The following is a 24,562-nucleotide window of genomic DNA, read 5'->3' as shown; positions in this document are numbered from 1 at the left end:
ACCACACCTCTCAGCGCTCCGCAACGTTATGGCCTCTATATCCGACAGGCTAGCAGGCTGTTCACAGGACTCCTCCTCTGATAGTAGATAGTAGCAAGGTCACCACTAATGACCACTCCCGCACCACTCCGCTCAGCGCTCCGTGGCTGTGATGGCCTCTATATGTGAAGGGCTAGCAGGCTGTTCACAGGACTCCTCCTCTGATAGTAGATAGTACCAAGGTCACCACTAATGACCACTCCCGCACCACTCCGCTCAGCGCTCCGTGGCTGTGATGGCCTCTATATGTGAAGGGCTAGCAGGCTGTTCACAGGACTCCTCCTCTGATAGTAGATAGTACCAAGGTCACCACTAATGAGCACTCCCGCACCACTCCGCTCAGCGCTCCGTGGCTGTGATGGCCTCTATATGTGAAGGGCTAGCAGGCTGTTCACAGGACTCCTCCTCTGATAGTAGATAGTACCAAGGTCACCACTAATGAGCACTCCCGCACCACTCTGCTCTGCATTTCTTATACTGTAGCTGTGTGGAGCTGAGTGGACCATTTAACCACTATTCGTCTCCGTACTCCAGCAAAGCAGTAGTCATTGTGTCACACAGAAATGTCTAAATATTCACAGAATTTCAGGCTCCAGGAGGATTTAAAGATCAAGGCAATGGCACCTCCCCATTCTGCTACTCTAGCCATTTTGAGTAACGAGTAAACTTCTGTGAGTGCCAATAATACTAACGGGCATGAATTGGACCAGATACAGCTAAGAGGTGCAAGTCATTGGCAGTGACGTATACACTAACATCCCATGCATGATGTGCTGAGGAGCAAGCACTGATGAGTCCGTAGCCTAGTTAGGTTGGAGCGGTGTGAGATGGGAGCAAAGGAAGAAAAGCAAACACCCTCAGTGGCGAGAGATTGGATCTCTGAGACGCGTGGGAGTGAATATAAGTTCCAAGAGCCCTGATGCTGATGGAGAATTGCCATGAGCTTGACGGTGCCTGCTGCGGCGTAGGGTGCATAGCTAGTCATTGGTAGGAAGGGGAAATGGCGTCGCTTAATCAGGTTCAGTAGAACTTATGGGTGCCACTGATGGAGGGTGGATGACAGTCAGAGCTCCCCTCATGGCAAGGGGGTGGTCTATCACACTGCAAATTCCCTTTCTGATACTGAATAGTTAACCATGGTGGAATTAACAAAGGGTGTGGGGCGGTGAACTGGAGGCACTGAAGCTGATCCGACGGCGCAGGGTTTCTGGTCGGCATAAGCAAGAGGCAAGTATTTACATTAGACCGGTGACATCCCAGGCGTGTTCCCAATAGAAATAATAGCTGGGTCGGTCCTGGCTACTGTCTAAAGGACCAAACCAGCCTGCTCCTGCAACCACAAAGCTAGCGGGCAGCACACCACAATGATGTTATCCTGTTCATCAGTTTAAACAGAGAACAGAAAGCAACAGTACTTGTCAAGGCATATAAGCACAGTAATACTCACAAGACAACCGACAGGCAGAGAGCAAACAGTGTAGGTCAAAGTCTGGCAAAGAGGAGGGAAATCTACCGGCAGAACCTTACATGAAACAGATTTTTGGAAATGAGCAGGGGGCCTGCCCAGACCAGCATAACCCAGCACAAACCGGCACCCACAGGCTGCCCTGCGGTGCAGGATTGGAAAGATGATGTTTGCACTTGCGCCCCCAGGAATGCTGGGAATTGAACTCCTGTACAGTTCAGCAAACAACTTGTGCAGGAGTAAAAAAAACAGGAAGACGTGCAGATGCCAAAGGTGTGGCCTAAAGGCAGGAAGCCCCCTCCTAGTATCCCTCAGTACTAAGCGTGTCCTGCCTTTCAGCACCACTTGCTGAAATCCATATGAAAGGGGATTAGTATCTGGGGCACAACTGAAGGTCGAAGGCCTTGCGTCATTCGAGGGAGACCGTCTGAATCCCACAAATGCATGCATTCCCCAAGTACATTAAATCCCCAATGCTAAATGTTGAGGAACTTAGAGAGGTATTCCATTACATGACCTATGATCCATGTCATGGACACCGGCTCTGAGAATGTCCAGAGAATGCTCTCTTCAGAGCCTGCACCACATCCTTGTTCCTCAGGGTGTAAAGCATTGGGTTCAGCATGGGTGTGACGATGCAGAAGAGCACTGATGCCAGTGTGTCTACATGCTTTGGATAGCCCCCGGGTGGGCGGTTATAGTTGAAGATTATTGTTGAATAGTACAATGTGACCACCGTTAGGTGCGCGCCGCAGGTGGAGAAAGCCTTCCACCGGCCATCTACTGAGCGGATCTTCAGGATGGAGGAGATGATTCGCACATAAGAGAGGATGATGAAGAAGAAAGGCCCGAAACCCACAAAGATTGTCACCACATGCAGGACTGCGTCGTTGAGGCTGGTGTCAATGCAGGAGATCTTCAGTAGCTGAGGAACATCACAGAAGAAATGCTGAATTGTGTTGGGACCGCAGAAAGGTAACACGCTGGTCATAATGGTGTGAAGGGTAGCATTCAGTATCCCAATCAACCACGGACAGGCAGCCAACTGGAGACAAGTCCTTCTGATCATGATGGCGGGATAATGTAAAGGAATGCAGATGGCGACATACCGGTCATAGGACATCACAGCCAAAAGGATGCACTCGGCACCAGCACAGGAGATCAGGAAGAAGAGCTGGGCCATGCAGGCCTGGAAGGAAATCCCCTTTCTGTCCATTAGAAGGTTCTGCAGAATTTGGGGAGTGGTGGATGACGCATAACAAAGATCCAAGGCAGACAGGTTACTGAGGAAGAAGTACATCGGTGTGTGAAGGCGGATGTCCACCCAGATGAGTGACAATATCACAATGTTTCCAGTCACTGTAATGAAATAAATAACTAAGAATCCAACAAAGAGCACATTCTCGTAACCAGCCAGATGAGCGAATCCCATGAAGAGGAACTCATGGAGCGAAGACTCATTCCCCATCGCTTCAGCGCCAACCTGAAAGGGTTAAATCAGTAGGATCATTATTTCAGGGCATGCAGTAAGGGAATGTGTGCACAGTGATAGATTTGACAAAATAGTTAAACATTCAAATATGATCAGTGAACGTGTGCACGATTGTGAGATGTAGGATGAGGGATCTTGCAGCACTGGAAGTTGAAACTAAATTTAAATATTCAACTCTGAGATGGATCTCAATTTAAAAGAACATCTTTAATTGCCAAGAACACATGAAGCTATAAGATCTTAGGTCCAGTGTGGAAGGTTTTGAGAATGTTTCATTTGAGGGCTGGGAGGAGGAATTCACCGGTCCTATGAGTAGCAGCCGGTCTTGGCTTCCCAAATCCAGGTGAATTAACTGTTAGGTTTCTTGGTTCAGTGGTACCTGTGGTCAAACCTTCAAGGTAAGTACTTGGAAAGGGAGCAGGGCAGACCTGTACACAGGGTAACACATTATTTCTAGGATAATTGCGCATTAGTGAGTCTTTGCCCTGTGAACAAAGCTTAACCATTAGTCAAAGGTCAACTTAAAAGAGAGATTTATCAGAGGTCAGCACTGGGGTACCACAGGAGCTGCATCTACTCACTTATTGTCTCAAAGGAAACATAGTGAGAGTTGGAAAGATATGTGATTGGATGTGAAAGATACGAGTCATGATACGTTGTGATCCCCAATTGGAATGTATAGGCACTGTTAAGTATAGTATTAGCTTCTGACTACTCAGGCACTTTTATGACATTATTCTTAGCAACACTACCTCAAAGAGCCTTTCCTCCACCCCAGGGGGAGTGTCCTAGACCCCCCAGTTAGAGCTGTGGTATGAAAAGAAGGTAGATAAAACATATACCTGTCACTATGCATCAGTGTGTAACAAATCCCTGCAGTGGGTAGCAACCCCCCCCCCCCGTCTCCACACAGGACTGATTTCCTAATGTCATGTATTTTATTGAGGGTCACTGTTCAAAGCTTCTACTGACTCCTTCCTTTCCAAAACATGCACCGTATACAGTAGGACAATATACAGTACTTCACATAGATGCCCCACACTTAATACTTATGCACACAGGAGACTGACTTGATTCTTAATAAAGAACACTTAATGAATGCTCCCATACTATCCTGTATAATGTAATTCTTTTTATTATGTGAAATAAGTAAAAGAAAACATTGCCACTATTATTGCAATTACACATAACACACTTAATATGCAAAAGGTCATACATTAATATGCAGCTATCATTTTTTTGGCCTCAGTGTCTATTCAGGATCAGTCGACCATCTCAGATCATAATAGCTACTTTAATGGTAACTGACTACCTCATCAGTTCTCACTGACAACCTCATGAAATTAACTGCATTCACAATACCGCTCCTATTTCCTAATGTGGTATTAAGAATGGGTAAAACAGGCTCGCATACCCCCTACTCTCCTTAAGTTTAAAGGTACTGTGCTCCACCTGGCCTCCCTTTCTTCGGTTTGCTAAAGGTGACCCCTAAATCGTTGGCTTTCCAACTGGGTTGGCCCCCAGACCTTCTAACTTTAACTTCTTGAACCACCCCAACCTCTTTTGAACATTTCTACAAAGACTTGAATGCATTTCGCAACTGTGTGATCTTGGGCACATTTCATGTTGCTCCATTTAAAGTGGGCCTGGCCTATGAACTTTGGCTCTACCGTAGACTCTGCCTTCACTAACTTATTTTGGTCTCTTAAAAGTGTTGGGAACTGTTTTATTTTTATGACCTGCCTTTTTCTCTCCCTTTTACTTAATTATTGGAGTGCCATCTAAGTTACACGCTCGCATCTGTTTTTACAAATAGTGGTGGTTTGACTTAGAATTGTCTAATAATTCTTAAGGGAGGTGTGTATACTTTTCTGATTGTGTTTGAACTTGCTTTGATTTATAGTGCTAGTGTATTTCCTTAAGTGTGTGTTAAATAAATAATTATATACTTTTGATACCAAGCTCTGGTCAGTGTTTGCTTGCTCTACTATGTTTTTAGCCCGATTGTGTATCCTCTGTATACTGCCCTACTCTTATTGAGAAAAGTCTGACAGCTACCAGGTAAATCTGGGTGGTGCAGACTGCTACCAATTGGGTTTACTGCCAAACACCTGTAGTCTTAATCTTCTTGCAGTGGTCCCCAAGGGAACTGCACAGGATTCTGCCTAACAGGTGTCATCCGCATAGTTGGTGTATGAGATGCCCATGGCATCGAGGAGATTGAAGAGAGGCCAAGTGAATAGGTTGTAGAGGGTGGGTGCTATGAAGGAGCCCTGGGGCACCCCACATTTGTTGTGACTGGGAGAGGCGCATGCTGAGTCCGAGAAAAATTTCATGGCCCTTTCCTGTAGGAAGGAGGTGATCCATGCGCATGCTTTCGGGGAGAAGTTAGCTGCTATAGAGAGATGGTGGCTTAGTGTATTGTGATCGACGAGGTTGAATGCCGCTGATCGAGGAGGAGCAGGAGTGCTGGTTTGCCAGCGTCACAAATGTCATCCATTTGATTTTTTAGGTCAAGTAGAGCCGTTTCAGTCCCTTGTCGAGGTCTGAAACCAGACTGCTGAAGGCCCAGAAGGCGGTGCTCTTCGAGGAATTTTTGGACTTGCTGTTAGGCTGCTTTGTCCAGAATTTTCAGTAGAAAGGGGACAGTGGTGATGGGCCTGTAGTTCCCTGGTACTGATGGGTCAAGTGAGGGTTTTTTGAGGAGCGGACAAACCCAAGCTTCCTTAAGATCAGACGGAACATGGCCAGAGTGAAAGGATGCATTTATGAAGGCTGTGAGGAAGGGGGCAAGGGTAGGGCCGCAGTCTCGGACTCGCTGTGCAGAGCAGACGTCACCTTTACAGTTTGATGGTTTGATGGTTTTTAGGAGCGTGATGACCTCAGATTCGGTGATGTCCTTGAAGTCGAATGGCGGTCAGGAGTGTGTTTTGGTCTCTTTGTTGGTGTTAATATTCTGGTTGGCAATTAGGAGGGTCAGAGCTTTTTGGTGCGCCTGAATTTTGGTTTGCAAGGTGTTTCGTTTATTAAACATGGCTGATTGGATGTCATTGCAACATTTTTCATCTTTCAAGATGGTGGATGGTGGGGTGGACGGAGTTTCAAGTTCCCTGAAGATGGCGAAGATTTCTTTGGTACTAGATTTAGCGTTGGCAATCCTGTTGTTGAAGGAGTTAGCTTTGGCGAGGATAATAGCTGATTTGTAGTCCTTACAGATAGTCTTAAAGGTGGATTTGGTAGCGTCATTAGGTTTATTTCTCTTGGCTGAGAGGGCAGCTCGCTTCTTGGAACAAAGCACAAGAAGCTCTTGGGAGAACCCTGCATTGGTATGCTTGGCTTTCTTAGATTTTCTGAGAGTGAGAGGGGCGATGGCATCAACTGCATTAGTGATTGGCAGTTTGAAAACGTTGCTAAGGGTGTCAGGGTCTGTTGAGTAGGGGGCTTGGAGAGCCGGTACCTCAAGGAAGGGTGTGATCCTTTCTACAGTTAGTAGGCGGGAGCTTCTGGTGAGAGCTGCAGGAAGAGGGATGGTGGGTTTAGGGGGCCCTGTAGATGTGTCACGGTCAAATTGGATGTGGTGGTGGTCTGTCCACGGGACTGGAGAGTTTCCGGTGATTAGCACTGGGCAGTGTGGTGGGCAACCCAATCTAAAGAACGTCCTTTGAAGTGGGTAGGATTCGAGATGGTTTGTGCGAATCCGAGAGTGGAGAGGGCTTTATTTAGAGCGGTCGCGTGAGGCCTAGGTTGAGGTGACCTGTGAGAAGGACTTTGGATTTATTTTTAATTTCTCTAAAAGTGCTTGGATGAGGGATTCATGGAATTCGGCGATAGGACCCGGAGGTTGATAAACAATATGAAGGGTCAAGGTGAGGTTGGGAGAGAGATAGATTCTGAGGGGAAGGTAGTCACAGTTGTGGCCAAGTTCACCCTCAATCCTCCTAATGGTGAGGTTGTCTTTGGCGATGAGGGCTACTCCCCCACCTCTGAGAAGGGGTCGGTATTGCCTGTAAATGGTGTATCCGTCTGGGATAGCCAGGGAGAGGGCAGGGCCTGATGATTCATTCCGCCAGGATTCAGTGATAATAAGGAGGTCAGTGCTGTTTTTGAGAATTAAGTCATAATAGGTTTAAAGTAGTTTGCAGTAAAGTTTGTGGCACAGATTCTAGATGACGTTGGTTGGTAGAAATGTTTGTTCAAAGAAAGAGAAGGACAAGCCCTCGGATTGGAGAAAGATTTCAAACACTTTCACCGCGTTTGAACGAAACGGAAAACCGGATTTGCACAGTACCTTAAAACAGATAGGGAACTGTAGCTGAGGCGGACGTTCCTGGTGATTCCTGCAGGCTCACAGTTCCTGAAGCGACTGTCGGACTGACATGAAGTTGAAAGACTGGAGGGTCCTGCGCCACCCAGGGAAGAAACCAATAGCAGAGCAAAGCAACGAAATAAAAGGCGGGCTCCTTAAAACCCAAGCAGAGTCCAACCTTCCTGGCTATCTGGCCCACTGTAGCTCTGTACAGCAAATTCGACCAGAGAAGGGGACCTGGCTTGAAGTTTGGGCGAACTGGTTGGTCCCACCAGCTTAAGGGAAGAAGTTTCCTGGAGGATCTTGTCTGTCATTGGATTTGGAGATTCGGACCTGCAGCAGGGCTTCACCGGGCGGTTCAGTCGTTGTAGGGGATCTCTTCTTCCAGTTCCTCGTTGGTTATTTCGTTCCAATGGCGACTCTGCTCTTCCAGTCCCAGAGACCTGCTTTTTATGCAGTTTTTCCCCCATTCATACAGCCTGGCTGTCAATCACCAGCAGGGTGGCTGGCCTGGCAAGGCCAGTCCCCTTAGCCAATCAGAAAAAGAGTGTCACTTGGGTTACTATGGCAACCCATAGCAGGGGTCCAAAGATCCCACCTTCACATTCTGCCTACCTACACTATCAGGCGCCTTAAGGAGGGCTTCTGTGCAGAAGCCCACGAAAAGACAGCGAACAAAGGAGTCATTCCCGGTTTGGCACGCAGAGAAAAACACGAGAAAGACTTTAACAAAAAGAAATGGTGACTTAACCCAGCCGGAACCGAAATAAAATGTATTTGGGAAAGCGGGTTTATGTTCGAGGCTAATATAATAGCCTAAAACATTATCACGTTCATATAAGATAATCGCAGTAGAAAAGTTAGGGTAGATACCACTGCCACCAGCCAAGTCTTAATGTTAAGGGAGCGATACAAGTCTCCAAGAGGCACAGACAAAAAGGGATAAGAGTTAACCCTTTCCAATACTCCATGTAAGATGGGGTGTACCAGGTCTGTGGTTTAAAGTGACTATATAAAGTTAATGGCAACTTTACCTGTTTCCTGGGGACAGTAGTCAGCACCAGATAAATGGAGTCAGTGGGAAGTCTCAAAGACAACCCTGTGTCACTGCACTGAAGGTGCTGTGTAACATACACAAAAAGTAGTGCACATGGAGTATGTGAGTCTCCAGTGCCCAAGATCACACAAACAGTAGAAATACACATAGCAAAACACATGTAAGAGTGGGAAAAAAGGCTAACACTCTTACCAGGTGAAAAGAAAATCCTAGAAATCCAGAAAAGCTCCTGGGGGACTCTTTAGGTAAGGGAAATCAACCAACCATTTATGAGAATTCTCCCTAACATGGATCCCAGGGTGGAATTCCCATTTGACAGGAATGAGCTTTCCAGTAGTGTTTGAACCCCTTTTGGCCAAACGGTTTCTTTCTCCTGCAGGACTTTGGCTATGTGCATCGCTCTGTTTGATGCTCGCACAAAGGTTTCTGTGTTGCCGGTGATCTGAGGCTTCATGTTCAGGAAATATTCCAGCTTCAATGACAACTAAAGGAACCTAAGAGGCTTTAGTTTGATCTCAGGCCAATTTAATATCACTAGTTCAGTCTGAACTGGCAGATGAAGGATGATGTCACAACATTCTACCACCTGTGAGACAGTGATCATGCTGACAACTCCCACAAACACATCACAACATGGCACATTGAACTGCACAATGTATGATACATTTGGTAGTAGTAGAGCTTTGCTACTAAAAGTTTCCATTCGAATTGCACTTGATGTGAAAATAGTAGAGTTTAAATTCTGCTCACCTGGGCAGACCTTAAAAAGGTCCTGGCATCTTACATAAAGGGTTCCCACACACTTTTTCACGGAATACTGATGAACGGTGGAGTCCCCATGCACCACTCAAGCATGGTTGTACAGCACCTCATAGTTTGTAGTCACAGATCTTTAACTTGATGCGTGGCACCCCAGGAATACAATTTCCCACACAATACAGGTGGCTCTGTAGGGACAGGCATGTTCAGAATCCCATGAATTGTCTATGACATGAGGTATTTGTTCCATGCTGATTGTTAGGCAGAATTATATACAGTACCCTTTGGGAACACCACACACAATTAACACAAGTGACAGTACAATTTCACCTTTGGTACAAGCCTGTACTACACAGTAAATGTGGTAGTGATGGCTGAGCAGCCAGACTTAACTCAAGAGCAAGTGAGCAGTATCAATAGTTACACAAAGGACAGCAATTATTATGATTAAAACAAACACTGACTCAAAGTTTCTGAGTAAAAGAATATACATTTATTTACACATCAGTTGTATAACATTTCACTAATGTAAAGCAGTTGAAAAATCACACTCTTAATACACCACACCATTCCCAATAGATTCTGGACAAGTTGAGCTAAAAAATGAAGTGTGAGCAAAATGGCACTCCAACAATTTAAAATGGAGGGAAAGACAAAATTAGATACAGATTGAGCAGCACAAACAGGTAAGTAAGCAGGGCCATCTAGAAAGAGGAACTACAGTGATGGAATCAGATCAAAAAGGCTTAGGTCCAAAGTCAATAGGACAAAAGTCGTTTGCTCAAGATCACAGAGTTCAGGGTAGTTTGCGGGTAAGTCTTTGCCAAGAGTTCCGACGAAGTTGGTCGGCAGAAAAGTTAGTTTAAAGAGGAGAGAAGGATAAGCCCTCAGATTGGCGAAAGGTTTCACACACCTTCACCGCGGCTGGACGAAACGAACAACCGGATTTGCACAGTACCTTTAAATGGAGAAGAAGCTGTAGCTGAGGTGGACGTTCCTGGCAGGTCCTGCAGGCTCACGGTTCCTGAAGCGACTGTCGGACTGACATGAAGTAGGAAGACTGGAGGGTCCTGCACAGCCCAGGGAAGAAACCAGCAGCAGAGCAAAGCAACAAATAAAAGGTGCGCTCCTTAAAACCCAAGCAGGGTCTGACCTTCCTGGCTATCCGGTTCACTGTAGCTCTGTACAGCAAAGTCAACCAGAGGAGGTAGTCCTGGCTTGTAGTTTGGGCAAACTGGTTGGTCCCACCAGCTCAGGGGAAGAAGATTCCTGGTAGATCTTCTCTGTCGTTGGAGTCTGAAGATTCTGACCTGCAGCAGGGCTTCACCGGGCAGTTCAGTCGTTTTAGGGGTCCTTTTCTGTCAGCTCCTCTTCAGTTCTTTCATTCCAGTGGCGACTCTGCCTTTCCAGACCCAGAGACCTCCTTTTTATGCAGCTTTCCCCCATTCACACAGCCTGGCTGTCAATCACACAGCAGGGTGGTTGTCATAGCCGGACAGTCACCAAGCCAATCAAACAGGAGTCCAACTTGGGTCACCAAGGGAACCCATGGCAGGGGTCCTAAAACCCCTCCCTCACATCCTGTCTACCCAGACTTTGAGGCACCTAAGGAGGGCTTCTGCGGTGAAGCCCGCAAAAAGACGGTGAACAAAGGAACCAACCCTGTTTTGGCGCCTCAGAGTAAAACTCGAGAAAGACATTTTCAAAAAGAAAAGGCGAATAAACCCAGCCGGAACCTTATACAACGTCTATTGTCTAGCGAGTTTAGGTTCGAGGCTACCAAGATAGCCTAAAACAATACCAAGGTTATTTAAGATAACCACGGTAGAGAAAATAGGGTAGTTGCCACTGCCACCAGCCAAGTATTGATGAAAAGGGAGCGAAACAATGCTCCAAGAGAAACAGACAAAAAGGGATAGGTATTAACCCTTTCCAGTACTTTATGTAATACAGTTTCTACTGGGTCTGTGGAATTTAAAGAGACTAATAAAGTCAATGGCAACTTTACATGTTCTGGGAGACAGTAGTCAGTCCCAGAAAATGGAGTCTGAGCTGGGAAGTCTAAAAGACAACCCTGTGTCACTGCACTGAAGGTGCTGTTTAACACATAGGGCCTCAATACGAGGTGGGCAGTAAGGGATACGGGCACCGTTAAGGAGACCGGTGCCAGTAATCCCTTACCGCCCAATTCCGAGGTCCCTTAGTGGGAACCGTAAAGGACGTGTGGTCTGACCACACATTCTTTACAGGACCCGTTAAGGGAAGTTAGAGCTAATAACGGGCCCACAATTAGCGGGCCCATTATTAGCACCTTCCACCTTCCGATTGAGCCCTATCGGGGCTCAAATGGGAATGGGGAATGGCATTTGGAATAGGGACTTATCGGGTCCGCCTAGGGCGGAATGTTCCGGTAAGTCCCTTCTCCACCAGACCGGACCCGAACATGATTTTGGAGGCAGCCATGGCTAATAGCGCCATGTCTACCTCCAAAGTCGTAATGAGGCCCATAGTATAAAGATGATGCCTATGGAGCAGGTGAGGCTCCACAGTCTATGAACACAAGGAAATGTTGAACACACATAGCAAAACACATGTAAGAGTGGGAAAAAATCGCTCACACTCTAACCAGGTGAAAAAATAAATCCTAGATATCCAGCATAGCTGCTGAGGGACTCAACAGGTAAGGGACATTAGCCATTCTGGAGATTCTCCCTAACACTGATATTCCATAGAAAGTCTTTGTGAAGACACTCAGGGCCCGATTCTCAAGTTGGTGGTAATTTCCGAAAATGTTGTAAAAAGGGCTAACAACATTTTTGGTAATTACACCCTATTCTGAAGGTGGCGCAATCTTCCGAAGTCGGAATGATTGCGCCACTTTAGGAATATTGGTGCTGGTTGCTAGGAAGGGCTGGAAACCGACCTAGCAACCGGCACTCTCGTTAACTCTGCCTTTGCATGGTTATTCTTGTGGCACTCCTCCAATTTCGTAAGTGCTTGAAATTGGCGCTGAACTATGGTACACAATTGGTGCCGTTCGGAGGAGTGCAACAAGAAGCAGTTGTTTGTTTGTGACAGGTGGGTCTGATATATTATTTGTCTGTATGCCACCATACTTGCCAACATGTGTGACCAAAAAAATGTAGGATTTTTCAAGTTTCAAAAATAATACTTTGCATAACAATTACATCACAGGTAAATACAAAACATACATTGTTGGCACAACTGGAGCATTCTAAAATACACAACCCAATCAAACAGCACAACATGGAAAGATGGTCAAATGTTTACAATGTTTAATTATGAGTGGTAAATTAACACAGAACTCATTTACCTAACTTCACAGAAGGAAATCGCACAGAGCTGGTAGGCAACGTTTGCCACTGCTCTGTAGCAGCAGACTGGGCAATACATATTTATTCCTGCCGTGTAAGATGAATAACTAAACAACATGGAGACCAATAACCTCACCAAAGTCGTAATGAGGCCCATAGTCTGAATCAGACACTATTAATGTGGGCTTATTTGGGCCAATCTGTTGCGGTGCAAGGAGGAGGCCTTGTAAATCACCAACCTGAGTTGATGTATGAATTAAATGCTCTGTTTGGGTATCCTGGTGTTCAAATAATTATAATGACTGAAACAACCTTTTCCAGCAGTAGAGGCAGCAGAATATTGACAGCCTATCACAACTGCTGCAATAGCACTCCTATCACTGTATATCACATTTGCAAACCTCCAAAGTGGGATGGCTGATACTGCTGCATCTGCTTATGGTTTAAAGACCATTCCAGTTCATACAATTGTGCTCTAGCACCTTGAAGCGTCTTTTGTGCTAGATGGTATTACGAATAATGATCTCACACCAAATAATTGGACATACTCAAGGAATATGGCAAAGTACTACTTTATTCTCATTTAATAAAGCAGGGAGAACTGACAGGCATCGGACTGATCCATGCACACTCACATCTTAGCTTGATTGCACAGATGTCTTATACCCCAATATGGGTCATCTATGATGTCATTCTAATCGAATACATGGCAAATTATAAAACCTTTTGACAGGGGACATTGGTTAAGGGAACATGTCTACATTTAGAATACATATGGGTTAGTACTTCCTTGGCTGTCTCTTATCTGTAAGACATGCCTCAAACTACCTCTAACCACATATAGTACTGATTATAGCAGACACAATACCAGCAGGTTGGTCTATGCAAAATTGTATGATAGGTTGCCCCATAGACTCACTGATTGCTAGGCATGCTATCCCAACCTTGGACATTTGGCTCTTTAGCAGCTCGTACGTGAAACAAAACCTGGGGTGCTTTGAATTGAGTCAGATTACTCCCAGTTATCCAAATTAATCCATCATCCTTCATCAGTCGGCCATAAGCCAAAGTCTTCCGTCTGTAGTTGACCTTGCAGTTGATCACTGTCCTGGAACATTTGAAGGAGTGTGAGCACACCACTATCTTTGTCTAAGGCTTTAATGAATAGCCCTTGTCTTCGACGTCACATGTGAAGAGACCATGACCTTTTCCATTTCAGCCTCTTGTCAAGTGCTATTTGATTCAAGCATGCAGGGTGCTGTTGCTCCTCTTGGCCTCTAGCGATTTGCTCACTCTACCTTGCATAGACTTCATACACTTTTAATTGACCAACACTTTGGCCGTTGCAGATGTTTTATTCTTCTTTAATCTCAGAGAAATGTACCATTTTATCATACATTATCATGATTAACTCCCCCTGTTCCCTGCAATATTCCTGTAAACAGCATTCTTGATCTTAGGCCAACACAGCCTTCCTGTTGTTCTGCACAATGGGCTTTCTAGTCTCTCCTAATTCTGCAGCCTTGGTCTGTATCTGAGGTTGCTTGGTTGAATTCGGCGTGAGCCAGCATCCATCTCCCTATCATGGCTGTCCTTGCCACATTATATATTACTCAATAGCAAGCCACTATATGTTTTTTTCTCTACCTTGCGTTACAGCGTATTTACAGTTACTGACCAGTAAGTTACTTCATCTTCTTTGTATTCATGTTACTTTAGCTTTAGGTACATGTTTCTCTTGGTGCTTCAGTTACATCATCACTCTTAAGTATGTTCCTATCGTTTCAGCATGAGTTCATATATCCTCTTTATGACATCACTCTTCGCGCGCCTGATTTCAATTAATGCAGCATCCTTCCATGCAGCATCCTTCCACACCTTCAGTGCGAGGGTACATTCTGCACCACTGTCTAAGTGCATAACATCTCTCATACACTCGATGAGGTATAGGCAGACTATATGGTGTCCCACATATAGCCATTCTGCTGTTTCACTAGGGCAGCGGTGAGAGGGTGGGAGCAAGGGTAAATGCACCCCCCTGCTGCTCTGCATTTTCCTTTATAATTTCTTCATACAATATTTTTGGGGGAATCCATATCTTTGTCAACCCCCTCAGGTGACCGGCATTCTTTATATGTTCATCCACACTCCAAGTCATGTGGCAACAATCTCCTGATGGTGGACTAACTATCCAACATCCTACATATTTTTTATGATTTATGGTATAGTAGAACTTCATTCCTGGTGGTGCAAGGTTACTTTTTGTTATATTCTCATGGGTACTTTCCTAATTTGGCATCTTCTCACCGCTCACCAATTCCAGAGTTAATATCAATCATGATCTTCATCCCAATAGCTTTTTTGACTGTCTTCTTACATTGTCCCAAGATGCTCTTTATTTGACAAATCCTAGCAATACAAACACTAGGATTGCTGCCAGTAACTTGAAAAAACACTTGCCCGCCAGTTTCAAACCCATAAAAACAGAGATGTGAAACAATCGTCATCCTCAATTTCATCTCCTTCTTCCACCATCTTTGTGTGCAATGTTGACAACATTGTTACTGCTTCTGTTAGGGCCCTATGTTGTTCTTCATGGGCAGGTGTAAATGTACACCAAGAAGATTCCATCTTGGCACACACACCGCCTTCCATTCTGTGATTAAGTCCAGGACATACCTGTCCTGGAGGGTCATAATTCTGATTGCCTTAATTTCTTCTCTAATTGCATTGAGTCCTTTTATTGTTGTGTTTATCATCTGAAAAAAGCTCCCATTTGGTGATCTGCAACCACTTGGCATTCACCAAAGTCTGAATTCCTGGCATGAATATAGATGTAAATATCACTGTTGCTTGGCTGAACGGCTTATGCCCCTCTGGAATATCATGATATGCTTCTAATGATTTTGCTGACAAGCAATTATCTCTCTTTTGTCAGTGTCTGCTGAATTACCTTCTCTTCCTCATGTGTGCAATCATCTTCGGAAATTGTATTATCTATAAGTCACTTTGTGGTGCTACGGCTGGTATACTTATCAGTACCAATGAATACACTCCTCCCCATTTTGGGGGTAATTTCATATATGCGCTTGACCCACAGGCCCAATAGTGATCCATCAGGACTGCAGGTCCTTCCTTCATGCCTGGGACATCATAAGCTCGCCCACACTTGAGGTTTTCTCCTACTTTGATTGTGCCATTATTTCTGGAACATAAGGACGCATTCTTCAGGTGTAGTATTTGCAAAGGTCCCCCCTCATCATTGAGCCATGTTAGCAATTTTACAGTCTTAGGCTATTGGGCCTTGCATTCTTTCTCTGATTTCATCACAACATCTTCCGATTGTCCTGTTAATGTCCATGTCTTACACACAGCAAATCTATCAACGCATCCTTCAGGAGTGATCACTGCTCCTTTAATTTGTAGCTGTCCACTTTCCCAGCATTCTTGTCTTTCCTCTCCAGTCTTGCCTACACATTGGATCTTATTTCTTCTATCTTGATTCATGCTCCATTTATTTCAAGCTGTTCATATTTTACTATTTATTGTTTTTTGGTTTTCTCTTGACTTTGTATCCTGTACATAATTGTGTTCTTTTTGAGACGTCTTTTTATTCACCCACACTATGGATGCTCTCTTCCTTGGAATGATCCTCTTGTCAGGCAGAGTGCAAGGTGCATCAGGCAATGTGCCTTGTTTAGTGATACTTCTGTTGCTAGGAATATTAGAGATGTTCACAGAGCATAAGATATAATGGAACACACATAACAGCATACGTCTGACGTTCTTCTCCCCGGATTTTTTCATATGTTGATACCATAGATTCTTTAAATGAACTGAATTGTCAAGATACTTATTTGTATCTTCATGGTTCTCCTCCGCATCCTTTTTATATTGAAATAGACCCCCGGTTAAATTGTAAAGCCGGCTAGCTACAGCTCTATCTGGTACGATAATAGATGTCTCATTGACACCCTCCATATCTGTAGATGTCTCATTTCTAAATGCCATAATAATAGGGAAGAAACCACAAAATCTTAAAACCAAATGATATCACCATCAATATTCCATTCAAACCTATCTACTTTCTGGATGGTAGTGAATTCCTAACATTTTGAAATCTCTCCATTTTGTGTTTACTTTAATATACAAATGTGTTATCTCCTTTTGAATCGCTTTTATATCAGATACTTTAATATAATTGCCATCAATACTCTCCAAACAAAACAATTATTCTAGGGATTTAAGAAAGACGTATTGATGGCCACTCTTCTTCGTATCAGGGCTGGAAATGACTGTAATATGTAGGAAAAAATAGCATGCAAGAGTGTGTTTATTGTCACTAGAGTAGGTAGCATACACGATGAAGATACTTGTTTTTCTCTTTAAACTCTGGATTCTTCTCTCATTGTCTCTTATCTTATCTAAAAAGATTATACGATTCCAAATTTGGAAAAAGTTTAATCCCTAATCTAAAGGACTGATATGCTCATCATTCTCTTTATCCATGCTTCTGGCCATCGAACGAGTCAGCATGCACAGACTACTTCTCTTGCTTCATTGCGGGAAGTTGCAGGAGACGTTGGTGCTTCACCTTTATAGGTTTTGATGTCATGTAGGTGCAGCCACACTCTCTGTCCCCTTAATTTCATGGCTGTGGGGCTACCTTCTTCCACTTCATATGGCCCCTCAAAGCGGGGCGTACTCCAGGTGCGTACACATTTGAGCACCAGAACCCGGTCACCTGGATACAAACTTGGGGGCTTTAGCAATTCTTCTGTTTCAAGAGATTGATCATCTTTATGGCTTTTTTGTACCCCTCCTTACTTATCTTCATCTGTTGAGACATTAAATAAATAGTCATTGTTGTTAGATAATCATGCATCTCATCACCTAATGCCATCGCTACACTGCGAGCATCATTTTTACCCGTGTTCAAGGAGCAAGTGGGGTACTCATGCAGTGTCCAGTCACCAATTTAGGAGGAGTTAGATGGTGATCTGAGCCAGGCAGATTTCTCCGGGCATATAAGGCAAGTGGTAGGCAATGTAGCCATCCCTTTTTAAGGTTACTTTGAGTGTCGCTATTCTTTCCTTTTATAATCTGTTTAATCTATAACAGACGCCATTTACCTGTGGGTGATAAGCGGAAGAAAATGTATGTTTAATACCTAAGAGGAGAACTATCTTTCCAAACAGCTACTTTGCAAAATGTGGTTTATTGTCAGAACGCAAAACCTCACCCACCCCCCACCTGAATACCTATCATACACTGAACCTGGAGGCATACGAGGCATCAGGGTGCATGCATGGACCTGCCTTGATCAATCTAGAAAAAAGGATATTATACGATCAGCATATATCTATAGCCGTTGCATGTCTGTAACATATCCACATAATCTATATGTGGATGCTGAAATGCGCCATTGAGTCTCGGAATCGCTCCTCTTACTGTTTGCAAAGTGTGCCTGAAATACATTTCTGGCACACAATGTAATTTACAATGAACTGTGCCACATGTTCTAACAGATTGGGTGAGAACCATTGGCTGCAATTGTGTCATGTGTGCTGGGTAGTAAAGCATCTCCAACGCTACTCTCAATAATGCTAGAAGCATAACAGGCTTTCCAGTGCTCTCCTGTCTTCAGATTGCCTCAGTGGGGGACAACAAACACACCCGCTTTCTCCATAAATCCTGTTCTTCTTGTGGGGCTCGACCTTCTATCTCAATTAACTGGACAATAAATAGCATGTTAAAGCCCTCCTTTACCAACATGCATCGTCCTGTCATTTAACATCTTCTGCTTTAAGACTAGATATGGGTGGATAATAGGCTGCTTTTATAGCCTCTAAACTGGTGCTTCGTTTCTCAGTCAAATTAAATTTGTTCTTTTGGAATGTGCTGCACATTCTACGAATGCTAGGGTCAATGGGAGACTTAATGCTTCTAAAAGCATATCCAATATGGCTGCATGTTGCACTGGAGTGCCATCTGTGTGGAGGAATCGCCTCCTTTTCCAACATGGCGTCACCTACGCGGAGTCAGAGTACACCATCACTTCCTTATCCTCAAATCTCTGCAGTGAATCAATGAGCACCACTAATTATGCAGCCTGTGCTGAATAATTTGAAGCCAATCTCATGCTCGTCACTACCTAAAATTCACCTTCTTGATTCAGCTTTATTACTGCTGAACCAGTATGTCTTTCCCCAGTTGTCTGGTCAATTATTGAAGAACCATCAATAAAAACAACTTCGCCCCCTACCTCTAGCTGTGGAATATCCTTATAACATTCAGTATATGCTGTGCAATCATTAACATAATCATGCTCTCCCACCAGTTCTGCTATAAACGTTGCTGGATTTACTGTCATACATCTAACAATTCCGATTGCAGCGTTGGAAATAATGACCTCATACCCAGATGCTATTTGTGTGGTCAAAGTACTTTTGGGCTTCTCTAAATGCATGCTCTACAAATAGTTATTGGGAATTCCATTGTTATGCTTCAAGCCTTTTCAATTGCGAATGCAGCAGCAGCTAAAGATTTCTTACAGGGATAATACCCCCTCATAAGGGGATCTAAAATCCCACTGTAGTAGGCCAATGGTCTGTGTCCATGTCTTAATGTTGTCTGCTGTGTGAGGACTGCTGTCATGCCTTCTCCATGTGAATGGTAACACAAATATAATCTGGGATCTCCATATTCTTCATATCCTTCAGTCACCTCATCTTTCCATATTATTGGTCTTTTGTCCTCCTGTGCTTAAGTCCTTTAGAAAGTGATTGAATATATGTACTCTAATCAAAAACCCAGGCCCTGCAGTCGTTACATAATCATAGAAACTGTTGCATTTCCCTCACTGTTTTAGGTGCTATGGTTTTCATGAATGCTTCTGCTCTTTCATGTGTCACTATACTCCCTTCGTGAGAGATCAAGTGTCCTATGTACAAAATCTCTTCCTCACAGTCAGAGGCGTTGCTAGGGGGAGGCTAAGGGGGCTATAGCCCCGGGACTTTGGGTTGTAGCCCCAGATAGAAGGTCAGGGTATACAACCAAAAGACTAGCTAGCCCCGAGTCCCGCCAGTCCCGACATTAGCATAGCCCCTGATCTTTTCCAGACCTAGCAACACTCCTGCTCACTGTACTGTAACTTCTCTTTGCCCACCTTATATCCTTTCTCAGAGCGTATAGTCACTAGTTTAACTGAGTCTTCTCTGCATCTTTCTTTTGTCTCACTGCACAGCAAAAAGTCATCCACATACCGAATTATTGTACTTTTAAGTTGGACATTACCCAAGTCCATCTGGAGGACCCTGTTAAAGATTGAAGGAGACTCACAGTTCCCTGGGGAAAACAAGTACGTTTCAGGTGGATCGTTCTATTGGAAAAGGAAGTTAAGTCATGTGAGTCTTCATGAAGGGGAATTAAAAATAATGCATTTTTTAAATCTATAACTGTGAAATATTTAGCCTTAGATGGGATGTTACACAGTATTGTTGCAGGATTTTAAACTAAAGGAATCTCAGCTTTGAATATACTGTTTAGAGGGTGAAGGTCGTTTATAAAACTCCATGACCCCCCTTTGATTTCCTCACAGGGTACATAGCGGTGATACATGATGAATCGGTGGCACTAACTGCCTTCTTTGATTAAAGCAGAAATGGTCTTAAATAAACCTTTATCTGCCTCTCTGGACATAGGATATTGCTTTGCTCATGGCAAAAGGGCTCCAGGTTTAAATGTAATGTTAACTGCACCTCTCCCTTTTGATAGACTGACATCATGTGGGCTTCTAGTCCATACAATCCTTGGCACTGTCTCTACACCTTCCTGGGAGAAGACTGACTTTTTTTTTTAAATACCGACATCCTCTGCAGTATTTCTGTATTCTCTACTTTAATCCAAGAAGTGAGACTTATAAAAAACACTAGCACATAGTCAGAGTAGTTATCTCTAAACAGTTCTTTGTCTGTCAAATCTGTTAGCCTGTATTCTTCACAGAGGTCTATCACTGTTCTCTATCCTCTTCGTTCTTCATCTGTCCCATGAAGCATCACTTTTTCTTCTCTGACCACTGCTGCTTCTAACTCCAAGGGGATAATTCCGCCTTCCTCATCGTCAATGGGAAGCTCTGGTCTAAACTAGAATTTGCCAGGATTTCTCAATATTCTATTTACCAAACTGGGTAACCATGATAATAAGATAGTCACTCCATACAACAATACCTCTGAATCTAAAAGACCTCCTCATAATGCTCTCGGGCCTGTAAAGGCTAATATAAACTCTCCCACTTTCATATAGTGTATCCCTGGAGTAGCACACACTATTCTATCGTCAGTAAAGGATATCGTCATGTTAAGCTTCATCATAAGGTCATATCCTAATAGGTTAACTATCGTCAGCCTAGAATTTAGTAATGGCACTGACATATCATGTTCCCCTATGGAGATTGACAATTTGTCTGTGAAAGGATCTAAACTCTTCACTCCAGAGAATCCCTGAGTATTTATGGAGTACCTGACATTGGATATTTCCCCTCACGGACACAGGAATGAGTAGCTCCAGTGTCTACAGGAAATTAAAATGGCTTGCCTTTTATTATTAACTTGACCCTCAATTCGTCTTGGGGGTCTGGCATCACCGATAGTAGTGAACACATCAGGTCACTCTGTGGGCTGTCCGGATGTGGGTACACATTTATCCTATCACCGTCACACTCCCCAATTTTGATGTGGGTACTTATTGGGCTCCTGAGGTCCTGTTCCATTGTGGTACCATAGCCTGCTGTGTCGGTACTTGCTCTGTTTGTACCTGTTGTGCTTTCATGGGTACTTTCTGTGGATGCCCTTGTGGTAATTGCATTTGCAGTGGCGCTGGGTGCATTTCTTGGGGTTGCAGCGCATATGTCTGAGCCTGTGTGCGATCTTGGGCATAATATTCCTGTGGTTCTGTATTCAATTGTGGAGCATATACCATCACCCCTCTCGGAGCTTGCCAATTCTGTTGCTTGCCTCCTCTGCTTGTGCATGTCCTAGCTATATGTCCTATTCTTCCGCAATTACAGCATTGCTGTGGCTGTCCACCATTAAATCCTCCTCTTCCATGAGGGTTTTGAAATCCACCTCGTCCTCCTCCTCTAGGCCAATTCCCTCTTCCCCTTGGCAAAAGGTTCACCCACTCTCCTGTGTCACCCTCCTTCATTACTCGTCAATTACGCTCCCTCTATGGCTATTTTTGACAACTTCTTCTGAACTAACTTTGCTTCTTCCTGCTTTCTATTCTCCGCTTTATTTGTATTTTTCTCCTGCATTAATCAGCAGTGATGATTGTCAATTGTATTTCTGCACATGGTTCCTCATCCACTCCCACCTGTTTCTTCAATTGCCGTTACACTGATTACACTGATAAAATAATGCTACTGTTTCATCCCACGGTTCACGAGTCTCCTTACGCCATCTGTCTTGAATATTTTGAATATAAGCAACAAGACCATTGAAAGAAGTAAGGTGGCACGGTAGTTTCAGGTTCTTTATTACGGAGCTCCCCGGAGCCCTTGTACAGCTCTCCTCATTCAAACATTACAACCGCCTCCCGTTCGTCACGCGGCTCTCTCTGTTCAACCATAACAAGAGATCGGGCGCGCGACCGCATCGAGGCTCCAACATTCCCAACATGTAAATCTCTACAACTATCATCCTCCGTCATTTTCCTAGTCATAATCGCACCCATGTCTGATGTATCAGTGTATTGCACTCTGAGCGCCCACCATACGTCTGCTCTTTATACAATGGCGCCCATCATGTGTTGTGTTTTGCCAAGTCACACCTGTGTATCCTGCTCATTTCCAATTGTCATCAGCTCTCTCACCTATGGTAACTGCTTTTAAGACTTTTACATCACCTATAGGTCTAGCGTCATTCCTGAAATCATATTCTGTAACTCATGAATCCATTTTCTTGCTCCAGGAGTCAAACTCACCAAGTTACATCTTATAAATTGTCTTTATCCATCTGTGGCCATGGTATATATTGTGGTCGTACTCCCCCTTATCCTATAATGGGAATTGTGAAAATCCCAGTCTATAATCATACTTGCCCCCATTCCTCGTCTTCGAGGTGGGGTTAGTATAGCCTATTTGTCTCCTTCCTGGTAATAATCTTAATCGTTTTACATTTTGCAGGGATATAGCCCATGTACTGCATAATTGTGCTTGTGGTCGTTCTGTGTATGGTGTCAGTTCTGGTGTTTTTTCTTTAGGGTCCTCCGGGTTGGACCATTTTACCCCTTTTTCTACACTTGATTCTTTTGAAAACCTACATGCACCCTCTCTTCGCGCCCTCTCTTTCTCCTCCCTTTCTTCGTCTGACATCATTATGCCTCAGCTCGAATGGCTGTTTTCCCTCTCAACATCATCGAGATGTAATCTGTTTAAAGAAAACGTTCCGAACGTGTGTTATGATATCATCTAACCTATCTTCAATTCCCCTTAATAGGTATCCCTCTGCATTCTCTTGCATTTTATGCCCGTCTGGATCACGTATTTGCCTGTATAAATTCCCAGGTGTCTGTGCTATGTCTTCTGTGTCCTGCTCATCAGCCAATGCTGATCTGGACATTCCTTGCAGCTCCCTACGGTGCAGTTGTGACCCTCTTTCTTCCTCCATTCGTTCTCGTGCATCCATCAGCACCATACTTCTATGAAAGAAATATTCTATCTCATCATTTTTTAATCCCCTACTCCTGTTCATTTCCTCTTCTCTTCTCCTCATCTCTCACAATTCATCTTCCTCTCGCCTTCTTTGCAACCTACATACTTTCATTTTTAGGGCTTCTCTCCTTTTCTTTTCTTGACTCATATCTCCTTTGTTCTTCCCTCTGCTTACATCCTCTTCCTTTTCTTTCTTTTCCCGCTCCTCTCTTTCCTCTCTTTCTCGAACCCCACCATCAATGCCCTTATTGTCTAACATATGTAATATTTGTCCTCCCATCCATTCATTCTGTGCTATTTTGATTCCCTTAGCTTTGTCCTTTCTTTCTTTCTGTTTCTTTGCTTCTTCCTCTATCTCCATGTGTCTGTCTTGCCTGTCCTTTCTCTCATCACACTGTTTAGTTTCATTGCGTGTTAATATATCTTTACGTTCTCTACTCTTGCTCTCTTCCCCATTATCCTGGTTGCTATAAGCAGGGGGTGCATGTGTTGGATTAACATACTCTGACAATGCTTTTAATTCCTTTAAACAGTAAAATCCAGTCTCCTCTGTATCTATGCACTTGTCTTCAGGAGGGGAAATGGGAGCCAAAGGACTTTTATCCTCCCCTTTATGCTGATTTAGCATCCACTCCCTGGATCTTCTTTCTCACTCTGATACATCTTCCATCATTTTAAAATGTCAGCCTTTTCTGTAGCTTTTTTCCCTTATGTGCGGCATGCAACTAAGTTGTCATATGCTGCAATATGGATTTTGACAACAAACCCTCCTGAGGCCACAGCATGAATGTCTTATTAGTCATGCCTCGGACCCATTCGGAATGATGTTTCCTACTGGGATGTCAACTGTGAAGACAACCTCCTTCGCTTCATCAAGGCTTGTGCAGGTTTGCCTTGGTGTAGGCCCTATGAGCACCAAATAGGTGACCTTGCTTGTCTGTTTGAGAACAGTCTTGGAAGGTTTTGAAGTAATGCTCAGCTAGGAACCCAAAGATGGCTAAGTAGAAGTGAGGTAGCAACTTCTCTGTTTCCCATCTTATCCCATCTAAGAGAGGTATATTGAGTGCATGGCTTAGACTCACAGCCAGCTGCAATGTGCACTTGGCTCAGAGTATTCTGATGTATTATTAGGAAAGGCTGCCTTCCTAGTAAATTTGCTCTGCCCAGCAGTTTCCCTATCAGACTGTGCCAGGACTACCTGTGCAGCTCATCGTATCACAGACACTGTCCATTGAATGGTTGCTTCCGGTGCAATCAACTCTTGTGACTCCGGTAAATATGTCGAGCCAGAGATTGGCTCACGCAGTGGCATCAGCCATCTCTCCTGCCAGCACTGAGGGCCCTCCTCGAGACTGGGGGCACACAGTTCATCTGGGGAGGTGGCACCATGACAAGCAT

At 44.1% G+C, this 24,562-nt stretch overlaps 1 protein-coding gene across 1 annotated transcript; it reads right to left on the bottom strand.

Moving 5' to 3' along the window:
* Nucleotides 1–2,033: 2,033 nt before the first annotated feature.
* Nucleotides 2,034–2,972, bottom strand: LOC138480454 (olfactory receptor 5V1-like). The gene has a single exon (XM_069612238.1). It carries the CDS (start codon nt 2,970–2,972, stop codon nt 2,034–2,036), a length of 939 nt encoding a protein of 312 aa, XP_069468339.1.
* Nucleotides 2,973–24,562: the final 21,590 nt, after the last annotated feature.

The sequence above is a fragment of the Ambystoma mexicanum genome, chromosome 5p, assembly GCF_040938575.1.
Source record: "Ambystoma mexicanum isolate Mex_15411 chromosome 5p, UKY_AmexF1_1, whole genome shotgun sequence".
NCBI classification, from domain to species: domain Eukaryota; kingdom Metazoa; phylum Chordata; class Amphibia; order Caudata; family Ambystomatidae; genus Ambystoma; species Ambystoma mexicanum.
The sequence above is the reverse complement of the archived record's forward strand: the minus strand, read 5'-3'. Positions and strand labels throughout refer to the sequence as shown.